A 24,017-nucleotide genomic window follows, 5' to 3' on the forward strand; every position below is an offset into this window, starting at 1 on the left:
AGCAGAGGGTCATGAGTTCAAATCCAACCGCGTCCTAGCGTCCCTAGGCAAAGCATTAATCCACACTTTGCCATGCTCCACCCAGCTGCTAAATGGGTACAATGTGAAAGTCATTTTAGCTTGTCCAGTACTGTGTGTTTCAATGGCGATTAGCTAAAATACTCCCCAGGGAGTGGAGGATGTGCATACATTGTGTGTGGGAATGACCGATTGAATCTGATGACAGGAGCAATGATAAATCTGTAAGTGCTTAAATATTTACAATGTATGTCTTGGGTACATAAGAAATGCCAGATTCTTATTGTTGCTGTTATTTTTCTTTGATTTAGTTATCCTGGAGTGGATGTACGTAACTTCACTAGCAGCTGGCGATCTGGTTTAGCCTTCAATGCACTTCTTCATGCTCACAGGTAAAGTACACATTCATACATCATTAAATGGTCTAAACTAGCTAGCAAATAATCTGTACTGACCGCAAAGAAACGTTGCTAGCGCTAACAGAGGCCCTGTTACAACCAGTTATGTGGCAGTGATGGCAAATGTTACAACGATACATTACTTACACATTGAAATAAATGTTTTGACTTCACAATCCGAAAGATGTGACTGGGCTTACTGTTAGTGCTCTGTTAGGCTAACAACGTTTCTGTGTGGCCGACATTGGTATTTAGATTGTCCGACTAGGTTCTACCTACTGTGCCGTTATCGCTCTCCATATCTCCCTATCTCTCATTTACTTTAGTTTTGGAGAATCTAGTGCTTAACCCCTAAAACCATCAGGTATCCCTCAGAGGATCCTTTGGGTTGAGCAATAATAAATGGTTTTTGGAGTCTTTTTGAGGATAACATCACAGGAAGGATACCTAATTGAGTTGTCTTATCGAGGGTACTTTCATACAAACAATATTTTTAGGATACTTTCACATTTGGAGTATCTTGACGATATTTTGGACTTGAATGTTTTAAAAATACTTTCACATGGGAGTCTCTGTCAAGGAGTAATTTATTGGAAATATGTCGATGTAAAAAATTATTACTCTCCATTTTAGTATTTGCTATCATTTTGTGAGAATTCTTTACCAGTTTTTTAATGTAAACTTCTTTTTTTTTTTTTACCTACAGACCAGAGCTATTGAACTTTGAAGTATTGAAACATCAGAGTAATATAGACAATCTCAACAATGCTTTTAAGTTGGCTCATGAGAGGCTTGGTATAGCACGACTGCTCGATGCTGAAGGTAATCATACAGGCCCTTTTTCTCGAGAGGGGGGGGGGGCTCACTTATGAAAAAAAAAATTGTTCTTGTCAACAAAAATAGTTGACCATGGAGATAAAAGGAGATAGAATGAGTCACCATTGTCCTCATTCACAAAAAATAAAATTGTCAACAGTAAGACGGTCATTAGCCTCCTCAAAAAATTGACAAGCAAAAGAATTATCAACTAAATTACTTTTCACCAGAGGGGGGGGGGGTGTTTCATGCAAGCTCCCTGTTTGTATGATCCAGTCGTACTACGCCTTCTCGAAAAGTTTGTGTGCGTTTGTAAAAAGCGGACACTAACTAAGGAGCTTTCATGTTGGACAATGGATGCTTCTTCAACGATGGTCAATCGATATCTGTGTCCCATTGGATGTTCAGTGTTTCTCTCTTACGAATAAATCATTCTGATTTTCAGGACGTGAAAAAGTTTCATGTTGGCATTTTAAGCAAAAGTCTAATTCACAAAAAAGTCATAAAAATTGAAGGACTGATGCAACCCCAGGATTGACGTATATACGCAGATGGTTCAATTTCAATTTCTTCATTGAAAAGCAATGCTGTTAGTAATGAAAGCTCCTCATTGTTTACACTATGGAAACTATGCAATTTAAAGATACTTGTTAACATATTGGAGAATTCCTTTACCATATGATTCATTTGCCATTTATTTTAGTTGTGCAAGATTTGAAATATAGTAATAATCCCATTCATTCTAGAGTCTTCTGCAGTGTCAAGTATTACTGCACCATGATTTGTATTGTATTAAAAGACATCAATGAGACTATTATTTATACTTTCACAGATTTAGATGTAGAGAGACCAGATGAGAAATCAGTGATGACATACGTTGCTGCCTATTATCACTATTTTGCTAAAATGAAGACGGAGAAAACAGGTGGCAAAAGAATTGCAAAGGTATACTATTTCACATTTGAAGGAAAACAACTTGTAGGTTTTTTAAATCCCGAACAAGACACTTTGAGCTCCAGGTCAAGTCTGATGTGTAAAAGCTCAATCATTTTTGTCTCGCCTGCATAGCAAAGTGAGACTATAGGCACTGCTTTTCTGACGGTAGCGGCGGCGTCGTGAACATTGAAATCTTAACCAAGGTTAAGTTTTTGAAATGTTATCATAACTTAAAAAGAATGTGGACCTAGTTCATGAAACTTAGACATAAGGGTAATCAAGTATTACTGAATACCTTGCTTGAGTTTCAGGTCACATGACCAAGGTCAAAGGTCATTTAGGGTCAATGAACTTTGGCAATGTTGGGGGTATTTGTGGAGTTGTCATCATAACTTTGAAATTTTGTGGATCTAGTTTATGAAACTTAGACATAAGAGCAATGAAGTATCCCTGAAGATCCTGTGCAAGTTTTAGGTCACATGAACAAGGTCAGAGGTCATTTAGGGTCAACAAACTTTGGTAATTTTGGGGGTATTTGTGGATTTTGTCATAACTTCAAAAGTTTGTAGATTTATTTCATGAAACTTGGACATAAGAGCAACCATGTATCCTTGAACATCCTGTGTGTTTCAGGTCACATGATGAAGATCAAAGGTCTTTTAAGGTCAATGAACTTTGGCCGTGGTAGGGGTATTTGTTGAATTGGCATCATAACTTAAAATGTTTATGGATTTAGTTCATGAAACATAGACATGAGGGTAATCAAGTATGAATGATTGCTTGCACACGTCTTAGATCACATGATCATGGTCAAAGGCGATTTTGGGTGACCGGACATAGTATTTTATTATCTTTTCATTTGTGAATAATTATTCAATAGCTGTTTTCAATGTCCGCACTGCTGCTATATCAAATCGCTTAATGCAGGCGAGACTGCCAGAGGTGTTCCACTTGTTAGTTACACATACATGATAACATGGGCTGCAAGGGAGAATTGAAAAATGTAAGAAATATTTACTTGAACAAAGTTTCCCAAGAAGAATAAGGATTGATTGAATAGTGATATTCCACGTAAACTGAAATTCTTAAATAAACTGAAATTGTTAAATAGAGCTTTAAATCACTTTGCAAGAGAAACATTGTGATCAATGCCTGATGTTGAGTATACTTCAAATGGTTGATTTATCTATCAGAATTCACGTGAAGGGGTTAAATCAAGATAACGGCGCAACCTGCCTACATGAATCATGAAACATACAGATTGGTCAATACAATGTATACCCTACACTGAAAAAAAATCCCATGATAGAATTAGCATTGCATATGATTTCTATTCCCATATTTTGATTATTTCATCTCATATATAGATTATCAGTCAAATCAAGGAGATAGATAATCTTCAGGATGAATATGAGAGATTGGTAAGTGATCTATTAGAATGGATACAGAGTACAACAAGAAAGCTGAGTAATAGAGATCTACCAAACCTACTAGCCGGGATTCAAGAAGAGATGGCTAGATTCAAAACATACAGGATGGTAGAGAAACCTCCAAAGTAAGTTGATAATTTCATTCACTCACCGTCATCGTCATCATCATTTATCTATTCATTCATTTATTTACATATTTTTGAAAAATGAATTGAATTCATTTATTTTCCATTGAAAAAAACATGCAAAATCAAGAATATACAAACATTACATAGTTTAAAAATGAGACATTATACAAATGACGTATCATACTTTGAAAATAAATGCAAAATACTTTGTTTTATATATACATATTGGGAAAATTGGATGCCCATGGGAGCAGTATTCTTGTTGGGTTGGGTCACCCAGAAAATATATGAATCAGTAAATGTTCGAATACATAATACATTTATATGGAATACTAAATGGATAAAACTTCTATCAACAATATTGATATATTACATATTTATACGATACTTTATAACTAATAACCCGACCCACCCACCAAACATCCATTGGCAAAGAATGCCAAATGTCTGGACCTGTGTGGCGAATAGACTTTCTGATAGTTATACAGGTTGGTACAGAATTGGTGGTCTTACATGAGGCCCTGTTCACAAATAAAACATTTTTAGTAAGAATAAAACAAGATATAACATATGTACAGACAAGTATACAAATGTGTATATTGAACTTAATTGGTATCTTTGTGTATTATATTTATTTGATAATCTTCCTTTACGTTTTCAATCAGACTGATGGATTTAATTTTAAATTGTCAATATAATTTAATGATACTGAAGCAAAATTTGATTGAAGAAACTGAAACCACATATCAAGTGTGTTAGAGAGTGATTGTCACTCATCACAGGATACATCCAATTCTACAGTGTATGCATGTCTCAACCCATATGGTTTGAAATTATGTCTTTTTCTTAAAATGTGGTAATGCTTTCATATATCATCATCATCATCATCACAATCATCATCATCAAGATCATCACCATAATCATCATCACTATCATCATCCTCATCATCCTCATCATCATTATCATCATCATCATTACCATCATCATTATAATCACCATCATCATTATCAGCATCACCATCGTCAACATCATCGTCACCATCATTATCATCTTCATCATTATCTTCAATATCATCATCATCACCATCATCATCATCATCATCATCACCATCAATATAACAACAACATCATCAACATCATCATCACCATCATTATCATCATCACTTTCATCATCTTAATCATCATCTTCAATATCATCATCATCACCATCATCATCAATATAACAACAACATCATCATCACCATCATTATCATCATCATCATCATCACCATCAATATAACAACAACATCACCACCACCATCATCACCATCATCATCATCATCAATAATAACATCATCATCATCACCATATTCATCAATATAACAACATCATCATTAATATCATCATTACCATCATCATATATTGCATTTACAATATCACCATGAATATCACAATCGTCTCTGTGTTCTCTATTTATCTTCTTCATTTTAAAAGTCCCTTATCAATATTCATTATTTGATGTACGATAGGTATGCTGAGAGGGGGAACATAGAAGCCACATTATTCAGTATTCAGACCAAGATACGAGTGTGCAGACGCAAGATATATGTTCCTCCTGAGGGCAAACTCATCAATGACATAGAGAAGAAATGGGCTCTTTTAGAAGAAGCAGAGCACAAGAGGGAGACTGCACTCCGAGAAGAACTAGCCCGGCAAGAAAAACTTGAGAGGCTTGCCGAGAAGTTTGAGAGAAAGGTAGGGTAAATCTTCAAAATACCGTTGATTGATGACACTTTTGAAATAAGAATCTAACTTTCTTTGTACCATTGGTTGCATTCATAGTATCATTAAAGGTCAATTCCACCCCAGTAAAATGTTGATTTGAATCGATAGAGAAAAATCAAACAAGCATAATATTACAAATTTCATTGAAATCGGATGTAAAATAAGAAAGTCATGAACATTTTGAAGTTTCGCTTATTAAAAAAAAAAACAGTTCTACTCACAACTTAGTGACTTTAAATGAGAGAGTCAATGATGTCCATTACTCACTATTTCTTTTGTTTTTTATTGTTTGACTTATACAATATTTCATTTTTTTACCAATTTGACATTAAGGACCAACTTAACTGAACCATAAAATGTTACAACAATGGTAATAATAGTGAGTCAGAGATGTCATCAGTTCCCTCATTTGCATACCGACCAGGATGTGCATATTACTGTTTTGTGAAATAAAGCGAAACTTAAAAATGTCATAACTTTCTTATTTTACATCCGATTTTGATGATATTTTCAGTGTTATGCTTGATGGATTTTTCTCTTTTTCTTCAAATCAACTTTTTGTTGGGGTGGGCTTGTCCTTTAAAGCTTTAGTTCATGAGTTCCCAGTGGATGTTTGGAAGTACTTCTTTATCATTTTTATGTAACATTTATCTGTTTCCTTCAAATACACTGCCTCATTAATTGAACCAATGATCAATGATCATAAAAATTTTTTTATCATGATAACTTTTAATAATTTGTTTGCAAAGAAAAAAAAATAATAATATGGGTATATTTACCCAGGGAAGCCACTTCAGTTCTGAAAACTGTTCTCCCAGCGGGCCCTGCTATTATTATTACCCCGGCTTTAGCTGGGCTGCCTAGGCGCTCAAAGCATTCAAAAAAAAATTTCCTACCGGGTACCCATTCACCTCACCTGGGTTGAGTGCAGCACAGTGTGGATAAATTTCTTGCTGAAGGAAATTACGCCATGGCTGGGATTCGAACCCACGACCCTCTGTTTTAAAGTCAGAAGACTAATCCACTGGGCCACAACATAACAAAAAAAAAAACCCAACTTACAGTAGTAGCTACCTGTATGTAGCGTCTTGTTTTATCACAAATTTCTATTCTGCTTCAAGTTTGATGCAGTACTGAAGTATTGTTCTTGATCATTTAAGCTGGCTCAAATTCTTGTCCTGGAGAAACTTTGGAGGTAAAATTCAAAGAAATTACTTTCATTTTAATAGATAGATAGATAGATAGATAAATGGTATTTATTGTGATAAAAATTCAATTAGCAGCCAAAGGCTGAATTACATGAATTTGTACAGAGTAAAATTTCAGTAAACAAACAAGCGAAACAGTAAAAAAAAAATGATAACAAAGTATACTAATGTATAATATTGGAAAGGGGATACAAAGAGAAAAGTATACAGAGGGAGAAATAATAGAGTCTGTTTCATCATCCTTGTTGTTCATGTAGACTGACTGGCCATCATATTGTTTGTTTTTTATTTCCATATAAAAAGTCATAAATAAAATACATGAAAATCATAGAAATATCTACAATGGAGGATAGCCCATTTCACTGATATTTACAAAATATCACTGTTCTTCCATGGGGTCCTAATTAAACAAAAATAACTCAAACAGATGTAAGATTGAAAATTAAAACAAAGCATAAAACACAAAACAATAACTAAATCAGTATTGAACAAAAATAAGATGAATAAAAGAAAACCTAGCTAACTCAAAATCATGTATAATGCAACAAATAATCAAGGTTGCAACAGATAATCAAAATAATCAAGATCATGTGTTATATATCTTTGATGCTTTTCTCTTTTTTTGTCAGGTTCTGTTGAGAGAATCGTGGTTAGAAGACATGATGAGTGTATTGATTGAGAGTGTAACGCCTAGTAGTGATGTACATGCAGTAGATGCAGCCACTAAAAGACACGAAGCCATAACAGCTGATGTCATGGCCAGGGTAAGTATTTCAAAAATGAGCTAGGAATATAGAAACATTTCCTTGGAATAATTTATTTCTACCCATGAATGATATGTAAGGTGAATGAAGAGCACATATTTTCATGAATAACTTATATGCTTTTCTCACTGCATTTCCTTAACCCCATACTATCCTTAACCCGGACTATCCTTAACCCCATACTTTCTTTTTTTTTCGATTCACACTGTCTTTCTTAACCCCGTACTATTTGCTTAGCCGGGGTTAACGCCTTAACCCCAGGCAATCACACAGCTCAAAAATATTGATGATTTTACCATACAGAGCGCAATTAATGTGCAATTTCGACTTCTGTGATTGGCTAATGCTTAGCCCCACTTTTGCTTAGCCCTGTTTCGTTTCACACTGCATCTCTTAGCACCGCTAGCACCACAATAAGCTGGCTAACCCTGCTTTTTTGCAGGGCCAGATAGTACCGTACTATTTACCGTGCTAGCCCACTTTGCTAAAACGTAGTGTGAAAACGAAGTGGGCTAAGCTTCACCCCGGGAAATTGGTGGGGCTAAGACCCCCCCGCCAATTTCCTGGGGTTAAGGGAAAAAAGTGCAGTGTGAGAAGCATATTAGATGTATTCCATTTCTTAAAGGAGAATGAAACCCTTGAAACCAGCTGAATCCATATCAAAGAGAAAAATCAAAGAAACATATTGGTGAAAGTTTGAGGAAGATTGAATGAATAATAAGAAAGTGATGAGCATTTGAATATTGAGATCACTAATGCCATGTAGATCCTCCATTGGCAATGCGACCAAGATCTGTGATGTCACACACGTACAACTCCCTCATTACTATAGTACTTATTTCACTTATATTCTCACTTTTATAGAGTCTATCACAAGGTGAGGTGTTCTCTTTATGAGAGGACAAGAACAGAGGTTTCACAACATTATATCATTGATGAATCGTTTGTCTTATGATTAGAATGAGCAAAAAGAGATGTTTTGGGGTATATTTTCAGCATCCAAAAGGGGAGAGTTGTTCATCTGTGACATCATAGATCTTGGTCGCATTGCCAATGGGAGGATCTCCATAGCATTAGTGATCTCGACATTCAAATGCTCATATTGCTAGTCCTATTTTACTCAAACTTTTGTTGATCTTATTCTTTGATTTTTCTGCTTTTACAAAAGCTAACTTGCTCCAAGAGTTTCATTCTCCTTTAAATAGAAACTTTCTTGCATTTTTTAGAGATACTTATCTGTAGACCAGAAAATTCGTATTTATATATATTTTATGTTCATAATGTATCAACCATGGAGTGAAATTGATATATGACCTTTGTGTTGCCTTTTTATTTGTGTTACTTTGTAACTTTTGAAAAAGCGCTTAATAAGAAGTAATTATTATTATTATTATCATTATTATTATTATTATTACATTTATTTGTATTCATTGACATAGAAATGAAATACTTATACAATGACTGAATGTGGCAATGAGTTTGTAATTTACCATATAATCCCAATTCTTGCTTTGAAAAATCCTTCATATAGAAAGAAAGATTTGCCGACTTAGAATCCATGGCACTGGAGCTAGCCAAAGAGGGCTACCATCGAGAGAGGGAGATCACTAAAAGGTCAGGGGAGGTCAGTCGAAAATGGAAGGAACTACTTACACTGTTAGACAAGAGGAAGACTATATTGAAAGGGGTCAATGAACTTATGGACATGTTTCGAGAAGTGGATGGTATCATGGCAGAAATGGAAGAAATACAGGTATGTTATTTATTTTGTTTTATTAAATTTCTGTTACAATTACTATATATGAGTGTGTGAAGATCATCATCGTTTGGTTTGCAAGGATTTGAAACAAAAGTCTACACAATTTGGGACAGTTATGAATGTATCGATGAAGAGTAAATTGTGTATTGATTAGCAGAAGTCAGGATGTTTTTTACCTGAAATGTTTTTAAAGCATTATTATTTTTTTTATACTGTCATCAAACGAAGTAGTATAAACGAATCACAGTATACTATAGTTGGGTGGGCAAGCGGTCGGCTCGTAAGTTTTTGCTGAGTGCTCATGAGACTTGGCACATACATTGTTCTTGGGAAAGGATATGCAAACACACATTTCATATGCATTAGGCCCTGCATTTTCATGGTAATCGCATATTATGGCAATAAATGGGGGAAATGTAATCTTCATTTATATAATGTTCCCACTCAAGGCATCCATCAATCGGTGATATTTCTGGTTTAGATATAGATATATATATAATTTTTTGTAGGGATCATTCATTTCGATGGATTCACAATATGGTGTGCCACCTATCAGTTGCAGTGGACAGGCTAAAATTCGCAATGCCCCGTGGGAAATAGTCTACATCTGTTGCACGTGCTAGTGCATGCATGCGATTATGCCGCGCTGGCCGACGCTGCTCGGCCGGCTTGAATAAAGTTATGCTGTCTACCAGGGTCCAGGAGGTGGGAGAGAAATTTGCCGCATATTTTTTGGTGAAATTTAGACCGTTTCCAGTGAATTCTTCCTCTGCCTGTGCCATATGGTTATTATTTTTGAAGCATCACAGTCACATTACAGCAAACTAGCACTGCGCGCTGCCTGTGCCTGAGCTCGATGTCGAAGTTAGAAATTGTCCTGTCCGCTGCAACCGATAGATGGCGCGCCATATTGTGAATCCACCGAATTACAAGTATATCATGAATGGCATGAAATAATTTTGAAACTCTTTTTAGGGAGTCTAATTTCCTAATTCATTTAACTGTTCCAGGTAACTTTACATTCCGACGAGAGAGGGAAACATCTTCAAGCTGTTGAAGATCTTCTTCAGAAACAGAGTCTAGTTGATACCCAGATCGCAACACAAGGAGAGAGGATCAATCAAGTTAATATCATTGCCGATAGATGTCTTCAACAAGATCATCCAGAGAGTCCAACAATTAAAAGGAGAACAGTCGACCTCAATGTCACTTACAACGCGTAAGAGTCGTAGTCCACGCTTCTATGAAATGAAAAATAATATCGGATTTGTATAGTGCACTTTTCCACCTTGTTAGGTGCTCTAGGTGCTCCAATATTAACCTTGTCTAAACCAGTTATGGAATGTTAAGTTTCAGCTTGTTATTCATGACAGAGATAATGTATCAAATAATTCAAGTGAATTTATTGTCTCAATGACAAATGCAACCAGTTCATAGCTGATTTCGATGTCGCCAAGGGTGATATTTTGATAATGAAACCCATACTCAAACTACACAAGAAATTTACTCTGCACTTCAATGAAAGGATAATTTTCATCTTACTTCCTTGTTATTCATGATAGAGGTAATGATTTATAATTAAAAATTTATTTTATTTCAAGTTCCAATAATAAAAATTACAAAGCAATGCAAAATATCATGCGACTAGAAAAAAAAGATGATGTACCAGGTAAGTCAATGAAATTTATTGTATGTTCATATTCCCTATTTCTCGTTTAATAACAAAATAATATTTTTTCTAAACAACTTTTCACCATATGATTAAAATTGTTTTTCTCTGTGAATGAGTTGTCTAGTGGCATTCCATGAGAATTTTCTAGTGGCACTCCAAAGTTAGCCCTAGTTTTAACGAAACCATTTTTAAAAATGAGAATACCACCCCTGGTGTTAAAACAATTTGTATATATCCAGGTGTGAATTTCTAGTTAAGATTATGTACTATTACTGCTACTTGATAATTTCCTTTTTGTTGTAGAATCAAAGAGATGAGTCATATCAGGAAGTCTTGCCTGGAGGATTCCTTGAAGTTCTTTCAGTTTATGAGAGACAGTGAAGAGGAAGAGTCTTGGTTGATGGAGAAACAGCGCATAGCCAAGTCAGCCGTAACTGGACGTGATCTACGCAGTGTGCTTAGTATGAAACAGAAACATGCAGTGAGTACAACTTCATGTAACCAAATTTATCAAAGAAAGAGATGAATACTTATCTTTTTATGGTGATTGGATTAGCATTGATAATTATTTTGTGATATTTAAAAGTAAAGTATATTAGTCTGTTATAGTGCAACATTGAGTGTTGATTTAAACTACAGAACATGGATCATTTAAGCCTGTATTATAATGAATTTGCTTAATATATCAAAGTACATACATAAGTCATTTGTGCTCAGTTTACTCCTCTAAATACAGTGTTACTTTTTAATAGAATTTATGTATTTAGAGTTTAAGAGTAGCTTTAAAGAATCTTGAGTATCTAAGAGTAGTGAGATTAAAAATAGAAACCTTCCTTAACCATGTTCTTGCTTTCTCAGGTGCTTGAAGCAGAAGTAATGGCCAGACAACGGACGGTCCAAGGAGTACTGGACACCGGTCAAGAGTTAATTGATACCGGTCATCCATCTAAGCGTAAGATCAAGACACGGATGGAGAGCGTTGGAGAGAAGATGGAGCATTTGAAGGAGTATGCAGAAGGAAGGAAGCTCAGGCTACAGATGGCTGTACAATCTCATGAGGTAGGTCACCTAGACCGCTTTACACAAAGAACTGTAATTGATAGAAGATATCAAACAGTGATTAAGGGATTTCAGATGGCTGTACAATCTCATCAGGTAGGTCACCTAGACCGCTTTACACAAAGAACTGTAATTGATTGAAGATATCAAACAGTGATTAAGGGACTTCAGATGGCTGTACAAACTCATCAGGTAGGTCACCTAGTCCGCTTTACACAAAGAACTGTAATTGATTGAAGATATCAAACAATGATTAAGGGACTTCAGATGGCTGTACAATCTCATCAGGTAGGTCACCTAGACCGTTTTACACAAAGAACTGTAATTGATTGAAGATATCAAACAGTGATTAAGGGACTTCAGATGGCTGTACAATCTCATCAGGTAGGTCACCTAGACCGTTTTACACAAAGAACTGTAATTGATAGAAGATATCAAACAGTGATTAAGGGACTTCAGATGGCTGTACATTCTCATCAGGTAGGTCACCTAGACCGCTTTACACAACAAACTGTAATTGATTGAAGATATCAAACAATGATTAAGGGACTTCAGATGGCTGTACAATCCCATCAAGTAGGTCACCTAGACCGCTTTACTCAAAGAACTGTAATTGATTGAAGATATCAAACAATGATTCAGGGACTACAAATGGCTGTACAATCTCATCAGGTAGGTCACCTAGACCGCTTTACACAAAGAATTGTAATTGATTGAAGATATCAAACAATGATTAAGGGACTTCAGATGGCTGTCCAATCTCATCAGGTAGGTCACCTAGACCGCTTTACACAAAGAACTGTAATTGATTGAAGATATCAAACAATGATTAAGGGACTTCAGATGGCTGTACAAACTCATCAGGTAGGTCACCTAGACCGCTTTACACAAAGAACTGTAATTGATTGAAGATATCAAACAATGATTAAGGGACTTCAGATGGCTGTACAAACTCATCAGGTAGGTCACCTAGACCGCTTTACACAAAGAACTGTAATTGATTGAAGATATCAAACAATGATTAAGGGACTTCAGATGGCTGTACAATCTCATCAGGTAGGTCACCTAGACTGCTTTACACAAGGAAACTGTAATTGATTGAAGATATCAAACAATGATTAAGGGACTTCAGATGGCTGTACAATCTCATCAGGTAGGTCACCTAGACTGCTTTACACAAGGAAACTGTAATTGATTGAAGATATCAAACAATTATTAAGGGACTTCAGATGGCTGTACAATCTCATCAGGTAGGTCACCTAGACTGCTTTACACAAAGAACTGTAATTGATTGAAGATATCAAACAATGATTAAGGGACTTCAGATGGCTGTCCAATCTCATCAGGTAGGTCACCTAGACCGCTTTACACAAAGAACTGTAATTGATTGAAGATATCAAACAATGATTAAGGGACTTCAGATGGCTGTACAAACTCATCAGGTAGGTCACCTAGACCGCTTTACACAAAGAACTGTAATTGATTGAAGATATCAAACAATGATTAAGGGACTTCAGATGGCTGTACAAACTCATCAGGTAGGTCACCTAGACCGCTTTACACAAAGAACTGTAATTGATTGAAGATATCAAACAATGATTAAGGGACTTCAGATGGCTGTACAATCTCATCAGGTAGGTCACCTAGACTGCTTTACACAAGGAAACTGTAATTGATTGAAGATATCAAACAATGATTAAGGGACTTCAGATGGCTGTACAATCTCATCAGGTAGGTCACCTAGACTGCTTTACACAAGGAAACTGTAATTGATTGAAGATATCAAACAATTATTAAGGGACTTCAGATGGCTGTACAATCTCATCAGGTAGGTCACCTAGACTGCTTTACACAAAGAACTGTAATTGATTGCAGATATCAAACAATGATTAAGGGACTTCAGATGGCTGTACAATCTCTTCATATAGGTCAACTTTGCCCTATCCATGACACAAAGAATTATCAAACAAGGATCAATATTTTTTATGATGGTTTTCTTAGTAAACAACCAAACAACTGTTTTTTGCCTTATGGTGATGATCTTGATTGGTCATTTCCATTTTATGATTGATATCGATGCTACATGGCCCTGGGTCCTGTTGAATAACAGTTACTATTATGGTAGTGTTGGAATCGATTGGTAACTACGATCATCAGCCAATCAAAATCAAGGATTCCATTAAAGATACCATTGGATGGTAAAGTTGCTATTATAGTAAATTTTATGCAAAGGATCTTGTCAAGATTAGGGTAGTGACTATCATTCTTATTCTATCTCATTCAAAAATGAGAACCAAAATTCTTTAAACATGGTTATTGTCAAAAACTTTTTGCAAACAATATTTTTTCATCACTTGTACAAGGCAATAGATGAAATACATTATAGGTTATTTTCGCATTATAGGGGGTCTAGAATGTAAGGTTATACACCGCTATTTTAATTGTCAAAGATGCTTTCCTGTTATATTTCTACATTATTTAAATTTAAAGTTTCACTCACGACTAGTGATTCTTTCATATTGATGACAATTTTGCCTCATCCAACATTTATCATGAAATATTTCCTGAAGCATTCTTTTTTTTTTCCTATATTACTTTTTTTTTAAATGATCAATTGTATACCTGGTTTAAAGATAAATACCAGTTGCGGTAACAATCCCAAAATGAGTTCAAACAGAATTTAATAAAATTACCACCCAAGTATTTGTATGTATAAGTAAAAAAATATATGTGCCAAAATGGCTGTGGAAGAAAATGTGTAATTTCTTAGAAATGAGCAAAATAAGCACAGAGTCCCATCGAATGTTGGGTATTTTCCCCAAGAAATATTAATACACTGTCCCATATATTCTTTTCTGTGTTAGTGATCAACAGAATTATCGGTTTTGAGCTAAGATTTCATGATTTCACAAAGTTTGCATTAATGTTCCAGTTCTACATATATGATAATATGGTGACAATTAACCTTGATTTAAAAGACTTTCTCATGAAATAATTGTTTGCTGCAAGTACTTTCTTTTTTATACCTTTGATATTTAGTACTACATTGATGCTAATGAAGCTGAATCGTGGATGAGAGAGAAGATGCCATTGGTCTGCAGTGATGACTATGGGAAGGATGCGGATTCAGCTAAGACTATGCTGCAGAAGCACACAATACTGCATGAAGAGATACAGGCTTATGAGAATGAGGTGGTACAACTCAGAGAAAATGGAGAGAAGATGATGACCACCATCAAATCTAATCAAGTAAGTTGAAGATGAGGATCCAGGGCCCTGTTCAGAAATTATTATAATGAAACGGAACACAAAAAATTGAACCACTGTATTTGCACTTGAATCTTTTACTTGCATTCAAACCCTTGTATCTTTTTGCATTGGGCCCTGATGTAGCGGAAGATGCATGAAGAAAGGCTGAAATATAAACTGGCATTACGGTATTGGAGCACTAATGAGCTTTCAGAATACCACCCCTTGTCAGGTTGGTTTATGTGGGTTGGAACAAAGCCTTGAAAGTGGTGGGGGACAAATTCCTATAATCCAGCAGTATGAGGAACTTAAAGAATTGATTCAGTGGTCCTGGATTTATGCGCAGCGTCATGCCTTGCCAATGATGACATTAAAAATGGGCATTTTGATTTGAACTAATAGGCCTGTATTCTGAAGTCGGGTTTAACTTAAACTCAGGTTTAAAGTTGCGGTTAAAGTATGGATAGCCAATTGTTACATAAATCACTAACAGTAGAGATATAATATTCCACCTCATTTGGCTCTCAAATCCTTAACTGTGTAGGAAGTATGAAAAGATGATTGTCTTCACCATCGATGAATCAGGAATGAGTACAGTAAACATAAGAAACATACAACTTCAAGCGCCATGAGCGCCCAGCTGAGGCGGATACCGGCGCTATACAAGAACCCATCATCATCATCAACTTAATACAAATTTTGACACTTTTGGCTTCCCGTAAGTTTAGCACAGAGTTAGACCATGGTCTAAGTTAAACCTGACTTCAGAATACGGGCCATTGTGTCTGATTGATATGCTTCTGCAAAAACCCAAGCACAAATACGCACACATACATGAATTAGCGATTTGATTTTAATGACAGGTCGGTATGATATTGTACATTGTTCCTTTCAACAGACAAAGATGCAAGGGAGATCATCACCCCTGATGGATGAGGAATCCTTTACAACGGAGACGGTCGATGTTTCTTATGAGGTGGAGGAGGAAGAGACCGTTGAACGAGAGGTCATCAAGGAAGTGATTGAAGAGAGGAAGTATCCTCAGGTCAAAGCCTTGTATAACTACAAAGGAGAAGACATGAAGATAGCCAAGGGAGAGGTGAGAATGATTTATATTACATAGGTTATGTAGATTCGAATCAGTGATAGGTCAATACGCCATCACGTGACCATAGCTGCGAGGATCGCATTTGTTATATTCTAGGTTTTGACGTCACCTCAGTGAATATAACTGCGTTGTATTGTCATTTGCGGCGTTATATTCACTAAGGTGACGTCACTCGCTGCTTACAAGTTGCGTAATCAGGTAGTTTATTAGATGTACACGCTAGTGTTAATGCGTCGATTGCATGAAGAACGCGCTTGATTTAATTTCCAAAATTTGTCCATTATGACGTAAATGGATCAGAGCTGCAGCGAGAATTTCAAGTTAATCAGAGAGCCAGATGATGGATGTAATCTCTGATGGCGAATCTACATAGACTATATAATATAACAGATATTGCTTGGTCTATCTTTTTGATAAATAAAATTTCTACTCCCCTCCGAAGCTATATTATTCCCTCGGGAGAATATTTTCCCTCAGCTCTCGGGCAAAATATAGTCCCTTGGGTAAAATATAACTCCGTTGGGGAGAGGAAATGTTTTATTCAAACTCTAGGTAGGCAATATCTGTATAATATCCACTTGGATTACTTCTCAGGTAGTCTAATACCACATGGACTGGACTCTTTTGGCCAGGTCTACTTTCAATTTGGTCTACTTGCCGTTTTGTCTTCCGTGCACCAATTCTCATTGGCCCGTATTCTGGACTCGGGTTCTAATTAAACTCTGGTTTAAAGTTGTTTAAAGACCATGGTCTAATTTAAACGTGACTTCAGAATACAGGCCATTGAGTCTTCTACTCAACTTGTTGAATTTCCACTTTGTTCGCTGACTCAGTTAATAAACAGTTCACCTAACCATGGAGACAAAGTGGTGTCAGTCTGTCAGATCAAGCAGATATTAGGAAAAATGTTTTTTTAACTGGAAATTAGACTGGTGATTGGGAATTAGATTAAATGATCAGTAGAAGAACTGGATATAGACGATCTAGGAGGAGACCATGTGCGATTGACCAAGGGAAAGTAGATATAGTAAGTGTAGAACAATCATCAATTCAGTCTGAGACCTACAGTTGATTGGACATTGTCGTGCAGGTATCATACAGTTAGTTCCTTGCTTCAGACTTCCTCAATCATCAGTTTTGGATTCATATCATTCTTTTACCTACTTCCCTCATTCCCAGATACATCATGCCATCTGATCTCTCATCAATGATTGAGGAGAGAAGGAAAATTGTTAAAATTCATCTCTGCTGTGTTTAAAGTTAGACAGGAAATTGATTTTGCCATGAGGTATATTCCTATCTATATGACAGCTGTATGCCTGTATGGGAGGCATGTCTGTACTTTAGCAGGTGTTATTTCTTGCAATTACCCACAAACCAAATCGAGGCCATGCACAGTAGGGCAGTGCATTTTGTTACAGGTGACTACTTCACGTTTAGCAATGTCTTTACCTTGAAGGAAAACCTTGACTTGGAACCACTGCATCTATGCCATAAACTTAGCAGCTTAACAACAGTTTTGGAGGCACATGGGAGTCTTCTATCCATCCCAGTATAAGAAGTCCTGTATCCGGTCTAAAAATGCCTCCAGAAATCTTCCTCCTTAAACTGCATTCCAATCTCCTTCAACAAATACTGCTAAAATTATTCATTCATACTATCAACCAGACCTCTCAACCATTCTGAATTTGGGGGACAAAGAAAATTCTTGACAATTTTTGTGCTCTTCTTTCATTAAGATTTTTCGATATAAAAGAAAACATTTTACTGCCCAGCCATAAGGAACATAATGCTCCGCTTTTTTGAGCAAAATCCTCCCTTAAATCCCGAACCATCTAAATCAAGAACATTTAATAAAAAACAGTACTTAAAACCTTCAGAATGCAAAACAAAAACTAATGCACATCTTCTCTCCTTAAACCATGATTATCGATGCACCTCCTGCCGAGATGGCTCCAACCCTGAGTCGGTAATCAGTACCCAAGAAGAAAAGTATCTATGAAACTGTCATGTCTGCTTCCGAGATGGATGTCTCCTGAGGTATACTTCTCTCTTTTTCTGTAGATAATGATCTTGATTGAGAAGAGCAACACTGATTGGTGGAGTGTGAGGAGAGGAAACGCCCAAGAGGGCTTCATCCCAGCAAACTATGTCAAAGAGGTCACTCCAAAGGTTGTGAAGAAGAAGGTCAAGAGAAAGGTCAAAGTTCCCGAGAAGGTCATGGTGAAGAAGACAAAGATCAGACAGGAGATAATCAAGAAGAAGAAACCAAAGGATAGGAAGAGTGTGCTATCAAGGTCTGGCAGTGGTAAGGCTCTTGATTGTCTCTTCTACCCCATTAATGCATAAACACAAAACAACCCCTGAATACCTTTGCACTCTAATTCCCTAAATAAAGCTTCGGTCAATTACAAACCTTGATTAAGTACATTCCTCAAGTATATTTTGAAGAAGATTATGCTAATTTCAAATATGGCAGCCACAAAACATGGATCTATTTATAAGCACATTCACGTTTATGTTCTTGTAGAATCCTCTATGCAGAATGTATATATTTCCTGATTTCTGTTGTAAATGTGTATTCTTGTAGAGTTGTATGTGAAGCATGTATGCATTGATTTGTTTTATGCTCTAGAAATATCAGTTTATTATTATTTAATGTTTTTATAATCATTGATGTGAGTATGGTTATGATGTACATGTAAGAGAGAAATACTACTTTCTCATGTTACAATAAACTAATATGGATTGTTATCAATGAATTCATTGACTTTTAAACTCCTTTCTGTGAATCAAAGCAGAAATGAATTTTGTAATGTTTTGTTAATCAAATGTGTCTGAGGGGAACCTGCATTGAACAAGGCATACCAGTTTTCAGTCTAAGGGGATGTTGCAATTTTACAATTGATTGATCAATTACAGCTTTAGCAGATCAGATTACACTCCTTGTCGCAAGAAGCAGATCAGCTCCCAATCTCAAATTTGCAATTAATTGCAAGAATTGTGATCGATTTAAGGACTGATAAGAGACTTGAGATTGGTTACAGGTTTCTTGCACCCCCCCCCCTATAATTCTCAATCTACGCCTTGACAGTGGATTTGCAGACCTTATAATCATAGCCACAGTAGATCATGATCTATTGTGGATGAAATCCTTGATCCCCGATATATGATAACTTAACTTGACTTTAAAGCTCTCATTGGTATTCAAATATTTGATAAAAGTTAACTTGGCTATTCAATTTGAGAGCATTTTTTATTATTAAATAATTAATGGATAGGATTCCCCTAAAGCTTATCCCATTACATTTATTTTCATGTAGTCAGGAGACAGAGCCATCATTTTGATGAAGACAACATTGAGTTAAGACTAGCCTCCATCAACGGCACATACAAGAGACTACGCAAACTGAGTGAGGCTAGGTCTAGGTACTTGGAGGATGCCATCAAATTGTTCACATTCTACCATGATTGTGATGAATTCCAAGATTGGATGAGGGAGAAGGTTAGTGTTATTTCAAGATTCCAAGTATTGATTTAAAATAGTACTACAGGCTGACTTGTTTTAAAAGATAAATAAATATACTGTCGTACTTTTGCAAAAGGAAGCAAGTTACATAAGTATCATTTGTTGTAAATGAGCAATGTGTGTTCGTCATTTACATTGGCGTCAATGCAATTTAATAGCCTATTTTCTTCAATATCTTTCCATAGAACAATCATTTCTTCCCCAAAGTTTGCATGAACGTGCAAGATACAAAGGGCGTTTCAGAAACAACAATAACTCAAATTTGACTGATGGGTCACTTGCTTCCTTTTGCCAAAGTTGGGCAGTATAATATCAGTGAACATTGATTCCTTGAGAAAGTGTGTAAAACCAAGGTTAGTTGTCACCATATCAATGTAGATCTAGGTCTGATACAGTTACTTTAACTGAACTGTATTAAATTCTGAAATCTGAGCTGAAAAACAATCATGCTGAAAGATCACCTACACAGATACGCACATGTGGGTCCAAGCCTTGAAATAAGCACCTGTGAGCCGGGGGCAATTTTTTTTTTAAATTGACCCCGGCTCACGGGCTTTTTACAGGAACCGGGGCAATTTTTAAAAAATATATAACGGTGAACCACACCGCAAATTTGTTTATAGTAAGCGCAGCTCCTGCAATTTTTTAATTAGTACATGAATAGCATATGCTAAGTATTAGGCTTATTCAAACATTTAAGAAATCAGATTTAAATGTTAAGTGTGTTTGGACACCCTCACTCCACATCCCCTTTACAACCACACACACATGGGCTTATTTATTTTTCATCTTTAATGAACCACGATCAATGAACCCCCCCCCCACAAAAAAAAAAATCTAAATAAATGAATAAAATAAAAATATAAAAAAAGAGAGAGAGATGGAGAAAGAGAGAATTCAGATCAAATAATAATAAATTTAGAAAAAAAAATAATTTTTAAGGTTTTTTTTCATGGTTAGAATCACGGTGTGGGTGAGTGTTTGTGTGTGATTGTGACTGTGAGGTGCACTTGGATTGCATATAAATTATGTTAAAGAAATGAAGAAATGAAATCAACATCTAACTCAGTCTATTCAAATTCCAGCACATAGCCACAGGCAAGCTATGTACATGTATTGTAGGTTCATGAACCTTAAGTTTTTCACAAGTTATTTGAAAACGCAGATCTCCACAGAAGATGCCTTTCATTCTGGGAGAGTCTAAATTCGGTGAAAATGTATTCATTAATAACTTAAATATTCATCACAATGAAGAAATCATAAAGTTTTTTGACAGTTTTCAAAAATTAACATGAAATCTAAACTATATCTGAAACGGAAAATCACCATCACTTAGGCCATTACTGATAGAATTCTCACCCAGAGCTCTGGCAGAGAACATGAGCTCAAACTGGCTAGCTCTAACACCACACTCAAGTGTGGTGTTAGATGGAGCCTTGTTTGATGATTTATTGTCTGATATTTACCCCTCTCCAAGAAAGAAATTAAAAAGCTACAATTCACAACTATAAGCTAAGTGATTTTGGATTATTAAGGCTCCGTTTTGACAAGCAAAGTCGGAGACTGTGAGGATAAAAGACTCGCACATCGTATGTGCTGTGAACAGGGATTTATCTCCTGTGCAATTCGAATTACTATATAGCAGAATAGTGATATCCCAACTGGAAATGTGTCCATTAGAAATTGCACATGGTGAAGTATGGAAAAACCGCTACCGGAAGCACGCGCACATGTATTACAGAAGAAAAAAAAGACGGACGTAGCTCACTTTTTATGGTACAGAAAAAAAGACGCACTTACGTGTTTATCGTAAATTGAAAGTTACTTGATTTTGGCTTTTCAGATATTTAAATTATATGTATGATATGGCTTCACTGCTCACTCACGGCGGGCGCAATTACCTGGAAAATATTTGCGCCCGGTCGTCAAAATTTTGATGATTTGGGGGCTTTATGGGCGCAATTGATGGCTTTATAAGCGCGAATTTGCACTCAGCGCCCGCTTATTTCAAGGCTTGTGTGGGTCAGTGTATTGATATTGCTTGGATAAAGACCAGTTTGCTGGCATCACATCCTTACTTTGCCAATTTCTTCCTAAATCCTATGGCACATATTTCTATTTATACAGACAGGCACTTTCATGGTCATTTGATTCTGTACAAACTCCTTTTGAACTTGTTACCACAAATGGCATTTATCTTTATACTGAAGATTTATTACAAGAACCAAATTAATTGATTTTTCAGTAAGCCTTGAAAATTGATGCAAAGTCTGTGTTAATGTCTTACAAATACAAGACACATAAATAAGGAATTTGTTACAAATCCAATGTTACATCATCTCTGATTCTGTAGTATAAAAGTTGATAATTTTATAATTTCCCTAGTACTTGATTGAATATTGATTTAAGATATTTTCCATGAGTAGATATTTACCCAAGAATTCCCTTGGTCCACTCATTCATTCTGTATGGGATACTTAGACAAAAATAAAGAAAGAGAAGCTGATGATTATGATATTCAGAATCATTTAAATTCACTCTTTCCGGTGACCATTATCATCAAATCTCTTTTCAAACTCTCATGCAGGAAAAAGCCTTAAAGAAGAAGGAGAGCTTCTCGGAGCATGTTGAAGCGACGAAAAGAAAGTTTGAGAACCTGCTGACGGACCTGGTAGCAAACCAAGGCAGAGTAGAGAGAATAAATAAGATGGCCGACAGGTTTGTGGAGACGGGCCATAGCAAACAAGGTGACGTCAGGAGTAGACAGAAGGAAGTCAATCAACAGTGGCAGAGAGTTCAACAACTAAAAGCTGATAAGGAAAAGATGCTTGAAGGAGCCTCAAGGTACGAAATTAGTCCGGGGGCCCCCGTCGCACAAAGAGTTGCGATTAATCTGATCAACCACAACTATGGAAAGCCAGCAATGCCAACATCTCACAAGCATATTTGCTCAAATTGTTTTCGAAATATGATGTATACTCATACATTCATTGTTGTCTTAAAAATTCAGTGTGCTCCTCCTTGTTTAAAAAGGACATTTCTTGTAGCAAAATTACGACATTGATGGATTTCCATATATTTGAGATTGATCGGTTACACCTCTTTGTAAGATGGGATCCAGGGGCTCATTTCATAAAGACTTTCAAGCCATTATGTTACCACGGTGGTTACCACAGTGGCAAAAATTACCATAATTGTAAGTTCTTGATGAAACGGGCCTAAATGATTTTAAAGAGTAATATTCTGCTTATTCAAAGCATCATGCTTCATTCAGTGATCATCAATACGTAGATCTCTGTTTGTTATGTTTATGTTTTTGTAGTAGTATTTTGCAATTCACGATTTCTTTGAATACCTCATCACATACTTTGTAGTTGATTATACTTTAAACCCTCAAGTCATTCATTTTTCACTGCATGATATTGGATTGCGAGTATATTAAATGATCATAGAACTAATATTGTCAAGTTGTTTATCAAAACATTTTCTTTTCAGAAAGGTATTCATATATTGAAGAAAGTTCATCACACATCAATATTCAAAATTAATTTCGATTTTCTTCATGATAGCAGATTTCATTAAAAAAAATGATCTCTTCATTTGAAACTGTTTGATTATTTCATTTCAGTATTGAGCTTTACAATCATTCATGGGGTGAGACCAAGGAATGGATAATGGATAAATTCAAAGCTTTGACCTCCGACGACCCTGGCAACCAAACCCTACCGGCCGAGGCTTTACAAAGAAAGTATGAAAACCTACAGAGAGAACTCACACCCGTCATGGATAAACTACGCAAACTGGGCCTCCTCGCCATAGCGTAAGTCTATCTTGAATCCTTGGGAGTGTTTCATGAAACAAATAATGATTTTTGCTGGAAAATCCCTGACAACTGTTATAAGCTACTGAAATATTCATGTTTGATTGGCTGAGATCATATTAGTTGGTGAAAAATCACTGACTATTTGTTTTATGAAATGCTCCCCACATGGTTTAGGGATATACTATTGCTTGCCAATGAAAAGGATTCTTTCATTTTTTATTCAGAAAGGAGATCGTATTGAAATTGATAATTGATGTAAAGTAATGATTTAACTACATTTAAAAGTTTTTGTTATTTAGATTGTTGGAATGCATTTTAATTTTTATCACCAGCTAATGAGGAAAGTCTTTTAACAGA

The 24,017-nt window shown here is 35.9% G+C and overlaps 1 protein-coding gene across 4 annotated transcripts in view; it reads left to right on the forward strand.

Annotated features, from left to right (window-relative positions):
- LOC129264214 (spectrin beta chain, non-erythrocytic 5-like) overlaps positions 1 to 24,017 on the forward strand; it is a 125,180-nt gene that overhangs the window by 12,676 nt on the left and 88,487 nt on the right. For all 4 annotated transcript variants that reach the window (XR_010294223.1, XR_010294224.1, XM_064102689.1 and 1 more), the window contains exons 6-21: positions 330 to 410; positions 1,123 to 1,238; positions 2,065 to 2,177; positions 3,536 to 3,723; positions 5,234 to 5,459; positions 7,327 to 7,461; positions 8,993 to 9,214; positions 10,231 to 10,439; positions 11,196 to 11,373; positions 11,751 to 11,951; positions 14,991 to 15,200; positions 16,099 to 16,299; positions 18,373 to 18,616; positions 19,632 to 19,813; positions 22,425 to 22,681; positions 23,466 to 23,657. Coding sequence is in view for 2 of the 4 variants with exons in the window: in XM_064102689.1 (XP_063958759.1) it covers positions 330 to 410; positions 1,123 to 1,238; positions 2,065 to 2,177; positions 3,536 to 3,723; positions 5,234 to 5,459; positions 7,327 to 7,461; positions 8,993 to 9,214; positions 10,231 to 10,439; positions 11,196 to 11,373; positions 11,751 to 11,951; positions 14,991 to 15,200; positions 16,099 to 16,299; positions 18,373 to 18,616; positions 19,632 to 19,813; positions 22,425 to 22,681; positions 23,466 to 23,657 (2,955 nt within the window). In the remaining 2 variants the exon portion in view is untranslated. The remainder of the gene's footprint in view (positions 1 to 329; positions 411 to 1,122; positions 1,239 to 2,064; positions 2,178 to 3,535; positions 3,724 to 5,233; positions 5,460 to 7,326; positions 7,462 to 8,992; positions 9,215 to 10,230; positions 10,440 to 11,195; positions 11,374 to 11,750; positions 11,952 to 14,990; positions 15,201 to 16,098; positions 16,300 to 18,372; positions 18,617 to 19,631; positions 19,814 to 22,424; positions 22,682 to 23,465; positions 23,658 to 24,017) is intronic.

Source organism: Lytechinus pictus, chromosome 7 (genome assembly GCF_037042905.1).
Source record: "Lytechinus pictus isolate F3 Inbred chromosome 7, Lp3.0, whole genome shotgun sequence".
In the NCBI taxonomy this organism is placed as follows: Eukaryota; Metazoa; Echinodermata; class Echinoidea; order Temnopleuroida; family Toxopneustidae; genus Lytechinus; species Lytechinus pictus.